The 6,731-nt window shown below is 35.3% G+C and overlaps 1 protein-coding gene across 1 annotated transcript; it reads left to right on the forward strand.

The window, feature by feature from the left end:
- Positions 1-588: 588 nt before the first annotated feature.
- Positions 589-6,052, forward strand: LOC149202245 (uncharacterized). Its single transcript, XM_089399923.1, has 3 exons — positions 589-1,596; positions 5,062-5,262; positions 5,368-6,052. The coding sequence occupies exons 1-3, from the start codon at positions 670-672 to the stop codon at positions 5,914-5,916; spliced, it is 1,677 nt and encodes a 558-aa protein (XP_089256049.1). The 5' UTR covers positions 589-669; the 3' UTR covers positions 5,917-6,052.
- The last annotated feature ends 679 nt before the right edge of the window (positions 6,053-6,731 follow it).

Genomic DNA, 6,731 nt, shown 5'->3' on the forward strand with positions numbered 1-6,731 from the left:
ATGTTGTCCGAGGTTGAGATTTTCCCTTGAACTAGGAGCCCCAGGAAGATGAAAACTTTTTGTTATAGATTTATCTGCCAGATTCAACTTCAAATGGGATCTTTTGACAATTCTTTGAGACTTGCTTCCAAGCTATAAACCTCACATATGGAAAATGAACCGCTTGATTTATAACCCATTGCTGTTTATGAAATTAGAAAAATATAGAAATATTAACATAAAGTCATCTCAACACTCACACCACTTAGCGAACCAAAAAAATAATAACAATTAATTAATATTATTAATAAATATAAATTCTAAAATCTACCGTGATGCTTTTTCGGTCAAATGCTCCCTGAAATATTTATTCATATGAACATGGTCCGTCGCGGCAGAAGTTCCACACTTATGTAGGCTCCAGTAAATGCGGAGTAAGCTTCTTCATTTGAATTAAACAATAGAAAATTGTGCCTTTTCCTTCAAGTCGGTACTTTACCCATTTGACTACCCTGTTCCGTTATTTGGTCATGTGAGATCGCCAACAACCTGGTTACGATTTGAATTTGATTTCCCGCTTTGAATTCAAACGCTAAAGTTAGACACAAGCTCCAAAACAACACTCAGAACCCATGGATAAATAGCAAAGCAGCCTTGGGAGTGGCTAGATAGGCTCTGAGAAACAAAAATATGGAGAACCAGGATGCTCTAGAATGTGCGGAATGCGAGAGTGAAAGAGCGAAGGTGGTCTGCTGCACTGAATCCCTCGCGTATTGCAATCCCTGTTCTCTCAAAATACATTCCAAAAGAGCTCGTTCTCACCATACTGTCCTTCCCATTCCTCCATGCTCTCGATGTCTCCTTCGTCCTGCAAAACTCCAATGCTTTCAATGTTCCAAGTCCAATCGCAATCTCAGCTCAAAGGCAAATCCTATTGTTCTGTGTACTCATTGCTCAACTTCAATACATCATTCTCCTTCTACCCCTGTTCACAATGTCACTGTTCTTGCTATTCTGAGCAGCATCATCAAAATTGAAAACCAGTTTCCCAGCCATGTAAAACAGGAAAAATTGGATTCAGAAGATGAATGTTTAATTAAAAAGGGGAAAAAGAGAAAATCAACTGCAAGCTATGATTCCAATCCTGACAACAAATGCTCCTCTTCAAACAAGCTTCGTAGGAGTATTAAAGAGGAAACCCAAATAAAGGAGGAACCTGTATCTCCTCGCGAGGGCCAAAAGGGTCCTCGCCGAAACACCCCCAGAGCAGCTACTAAGCGCGTGTTTGGGCCCACGGAGACCGACAGTTCTTCTGAGAGCGAATCTGATGGAGGCTGGAGTGATTTTGAAGAGGAGACCGGGGTCCGGCGCATGCACCGCGGAAGTGTTTCCGTTGAGGCATTTGTTGTGAATGCAGAGGATGATGATGATGACGGTGGCGGCGATGGAGGAGGAAGCCATGCACGGAACGGTGAGCAGCATAGTACGGTGGTGGGGATAAAGGAAAGAATAAGGAAGATGCTTGAATTGGGGTTGCACCCTGACACTCCCGATATTGAAGCACAGCAGGCCTTAAAGAATGCACAGCGCCTTCTCACTAAGCACAATCTTCAACAGGTAAGCACACTATTCTCTTCTCAGATGCCCATTTTCCAATTATTTTTCCTGGATTCTTTTGGTTTAGTTTCATTGCCCCCTTTCTCTTTTCCATCTTCTAGTTGAATCCGCTCTATTTTGTAGATAGCTATTCTTAAGAACTTGGAACTATTTAAGAAGTCAGGAGTAGGAGTTTACCATTACCGGCTCAGGTTTTAGTTCAAATAAACGGTGACTATGCATCTTATCTACGACATGTCCTATGAGTAATTTGGGGAAGACGAGCCTTTTACCCCAAAAAAAAAAAAAAATTTATTTTATTGAGAATCAATTACATGGCCTAAGCTACACTTTAGTAATACGAGACTAACTAGCCACTCAAGGTAATGGTAAGGGTTTGGAAGTTTATTATTGCCTGTGGATTTTGGTGTAACTGAAAATCTCAAATTGGTGTTAGAGCCTTGACTAAATTTCAATTCCCTGAGTTGCATTGGGGGTTGTTTGGTTGTCACACTTATCTTAGTGGGAATCAATTACATGGACTAGCTGCCATCTTGGGAACATGGGACTATCTCCCCACTCAATGTAATGATAAGGGTTTGGAAGCTACCCACTCAAGGCAATGATAAGGGTTTAGAAGTTGCCCACTCAAAGCAATAATAAGGGTTTGGAAGTTCACTAAAACATACATGTTTTGGTGTAATAAAAACCTCAACATGTTGTCAGAGCCTTGGCCTGGTTTGATTTCCCGAATTACATTGAAGAAGGTGTTAGAAGTAATTATCACACTAGCCTCATTGAGAATCAAATAGGTGGACCAAATACCACCTCTGAACAAAATTAAGAGCTGTGAAAAAAATTTGAAGCCTTTTAAACATGAATATGTACCCTTGATCAACATATTAAATTAGAATGCTGTAACCCTGTGAGGATTGGAGGGATTCTGCAGCCTTTTTAAATATTGTGCTCAAGCAAAAAGATTAGAACTAATCGAACTCACACATCGGCTAAATCTTGAATTTATATATCCATAAATAACATTGGGATCTCCCCTTCACTTCTTTAGATGCAACAAAGAAATATATGCCTTTTATATTTTGGAAACTAGCACAGTTCATGAACTGGACCAAGCGCTTCTGTGGATGCAACAAAGCAATATATACAAGTACATATACCCCTCAAACCTGGCATCTAAGCGAAAGGAAAGCCTTGCTACAGAGACCAAATGGTCTACTTTTAAGAGCTTTATGGTTCTGTTCTTGCTAAGCTGCTTTTCTTTATTGGTGTCATACATCATTTCATTGAAAATACAAGTACATATCTGCTGAAACAGTTTTGCACATCAGCCAGATTGCCCTCTCTTGTCTGCACAAATCTAGGCACCACGCATTTTAAATAAATAAAAGTACCTCCTCCAATGTTGCCTTTACCTGACTTCAAATGTATTTTTGTTGCGCACTGTTACAAAAATAGTGCTAATTTATAAAATATGGGTCTCAAATATTTTTCCTCAAAACCTGTTGCTTTCAATGAATTACCTCTTATTCTTCTATATGTACATGTGTGTATATAGACATATATGCGTATCCACGCACATACAGAGTACTTGTCCACAGTGCACACAGCCCCATAAGGTTTGGGATGAGATGAAGTTTTGGTGTACTTGTGCTTTGGATTATACTTTCAATTTTTAGGAGAAGAAAAAGGGAATGAGAAAAAAGTATATATGAATTAGATCAGAATAGTTATAAAGTGAAGAGGCTAAATATTGTATGATTGTGATTCTTTTTGATTTTCCATTTCTAGAATCCAGTTATAAATCTTTTGCTGAGTTTGCAATATTAAGTTATTAAAAACATTGTTTTTAATGCAAAAATAAATTCAGTACCCTTGAATGATTCTAGGGAAATCTGATTTTAGAATGTTGATGATTGATATCTATAATTCAATCGATTCAAAATATTTTTTACTGAATTTGAGACGAAAAATGCCTTTTTTCTTTCCTGTGATTTTGAATAATAATAAAAAATAGTTAATTCATAAAATGTCAAGATTACAGTGTGGAAAAAATGAAGAAGAAAATTTAAAAGGTTAAGAAAAAATGATAAAAAATAGCACAACTCAACAACCATAAAACTGAACTTGAAAAACTCGGGAAATTCAATAATCCGAAAAAAACATAAGACATTTAGAAAAAAAAGTCTTTTTCTACAACACTGATTCAAAAATATTCTAGTGCAATCTGATTTTAGAATATTGATGATTGATATCTATAATTTAATCAATTCAAAATATTTTTTACTGAATTAGAGACGAAAATTGCCTTTTTTCTTTCCTGTTATTTTGAATAATAATAAAAAATAGTTAATTCATAAAATGTCCAGATTACAGTGTGGAAAAAATGAAGTAGAAAATTTAGAAGGTTTAGAAAAAAATGATAAAAAATAGCACAACTCAACGACCATAAAACTGAACTTGAAAAACTCGGGAAATTCAATAATCCTAAAAAAACATAAGACATTTATAAAAAAAGTCTTTTTCTACGACACTGATTCAAAAAAGATATTTTAACTTAGGAAAAAGTTTTTTCTACAACACTGATTCAAAAAATATATTTTAAACAGGTTAGTTTAGTTTATATATATATTCCAAAATAACTAAATGCATTCACATCGAATTGGACCATGAAAAATAAGCATATACCAAACTATGTGTCTCATAAAGATAAATCACATATTTCTAATCACTGAAAGGACATTCATCTGAAAAAATAATCATTCACACAGTAATATTTACATCACTGTCAAGTTCAGCTCATAAATCATGATATCAAATGTGTATAAATGCACACCATAGGAATGTGTTTGATTCTATTCAAGCATTTCAAGAAACTGAGTTTGTCACATTTTAAAGCTAGAAAACTGAACAAAAAAGAATAGTGACATTGGCGCTTTCTTTGACCATACCTGCTGCTTCAGCTGACATATTCCGTACTTTGGGACACCTTTGGTGTTTGGTGTCTTCAAGCAGTTGAGATATTGGGGAATGCAAGGAGCTAAATTTCTGGTTGCATCTTTCTATAACATATCCATCAATCTATCTGTTTATTTGTATTTATATAAATGCACTCAGACATAAATATTGTCTAATATCATTGTGCATTAAGGTGAGATGTCCTTCATAATGGTGATTGTGAATATTTTGAAGAAGTGGAGGGAGGAGTGACAGTTTCAATTCTCTCTTTTCTTGGCTGTTTTTCAAAGCAAAGTTGCTGGAAAGAATTAATTAGGGCTGTTTTGGAAAGAAGTCATTATAGAATATAAGCCTATAACTGTTTAAAAGATTCCATTCAATCCTCACAGGCACTTTAACTGTGCATTTTCCTCTTGGAGTATCTTGAACCAAATTTTGAAAATTCTTATAGATATTGTATTTGGGTCCAGAAGGGCACATTACAAATTTTCTTATAATGTCTATTTGTTGCAGGTGGAGGTGATGGAAGGGGCACTCAAGGATTCAAGTGCTCTTGCTGGGGGGATGCGAGTAGTTGAGCTAAGATACAAAGGAAGGATTGGAAGACTAGGAAGAATTGAAGAGTGGGTTATTGACCTCGTCCATGTGATTGCAGACAATTTTGATACACAATATTTCACGAGAAAATATGACAGACAGGATCGTCCTCTGCAGGCAAAAAACAATAATCAAGCTCTTCAGTTTCTCTTTGTTTTTACTTGATTTTTTCCGAGATTTGGAAGTTCTGTTGTACTAATCACATTGACTGTTTCCTTGCAGGTTGTTTTCTATGGCATTAAACAAAATGCAGATTGTTCTGGTTATGCCTTTGCTGCTACTTTTAATAGAATCACAATAATGTCAGCCAACTACTATCCTTCAAAAAGCTTGGTTGACAAAGATAACAAGGAACGTGCTCTCCAAAGAACATATACCAGGATTGCAAGAAACAATTACAAATTAGGTATTGTTGCGGGATTGAAAAAAATAGTAAGTGGTCGTGAAGATGCAGCAGATTCAGAAGAATACCAGGATAAAAATGGAATAAAAGGTGAAACAAAAGGAAAAGGCAGAAGTCAAAGAATGCAAGATGAGGACAAGGAAAGGGAGAGAAAGGCAATTCAAGCACTTGTGCTTCATTCCAAAGAAGTTGGACAAGCCTACATCAAAGCTAAAGGCATCAAAATCAAGACTTCCAAAGCTAGAATGAGAGAAACTGCATGGAACATAGAGGCATTTACTCAAGGAGAGATTGATTCAAAGCAAATTGACATCAACCAGAAAGCTCTTCCAACTAGTCAGAAGGGGAAATCCTCCAAAAGGCAATGATTGCAGTCAAATTCAACGATGATCCATAGGAATACTTTCACTTTCTCTATTCTCCATTAAGTACGTTGCACTTTTGTAAGTAGTAATTATTATGTTAATTTTGAATTGTTGTCGAAGGCTCTGAACATTGGAGAAATTACAGTTATTATAACAATGAAATATTTATTTTGATTTTTTTCCTTTTTTAAAAATTAATATATTTTCATGAGTACACGATTTTGTAAGAACCTAATCTTGGATATTGGCTCATATGATGAGGTAACTTGAAGATTAAAATTAAGAAATATTATAAATAAGATTATTATGGTGTCTCCTCGATATTGTTTAATTTGAAAACAGTTGTTTTATTTATTTACAGGAACGAATATTATATTTATATTATACAATAAAAGCGGGAGAGGGCCTAGCACTCTTACAAAAATTTCAGTTACAACATATTCATTTTGGTCCAAGTAAACTGAGAGTTTACTAATTTGAGAAGGGATGCATTCTTACAAAAAATTTCAGTTACATCATATGCATTTTGGTCCCAAGTAAACAGAAAGTTTACTAATTTGAGAAAGGATGCATAAGATATTACAATTTTTGTTTATAAATGTAGGTTTTGTAAAAATACCCTAGCAACAAAATAAACTTACAAATTTTCAAGTTATATAGTATGGAGGAATAATAGAACTAGTTGGAGAAATAACAAAACTAGCCACGAAAAACCAGATAGGCTTGAAATCTTAGAGAAGTCACTTGATGTTGCAACCATCCTTGTCATGACCTAGAGGGAGATGAACTCTTTTGCTGCTAGAGAGAGAAGTGCTTGA

Source organism: Pinus tabuliformis, chromosome 2_1, assembly GCF_031772625.1.
Source record: "Pinus tabuliformis cultivar Carrire ecotype Pingquan chromosome 2_1, CPIR1, whole genome shotgun sequence".
Classification (NCBI taxonomy): Eukaryota; Viridiplantae; Streptophyta; class Pinopsida; order Pinales; family Pinaceae; genus Pinus; species Pinus tabuliformis.

Coding starts and splice junctions, on each gene's coding strand:
- LOC149202245 (XM_089399923.1), top strand. CDS start 670: ATGGAGAACCAGGATGCTCTAGAATGTGCGGAATGCGAGAGTGAAAGA. Junction 1,597..5,061: donor CTAAGCACAATCTTCAACAG/GTAAGCACACTA, acceptor TATTTGTTGCAG/GTGGAGGTGATGGAAGGGGC. Junction 5,263..5,367: donor GACAGGATCGTCCTCTGCAG/GCAAAAAACAAT, acceptor GTTTCCTTGCAG/GTTGTTTTCTATGGCATTAA.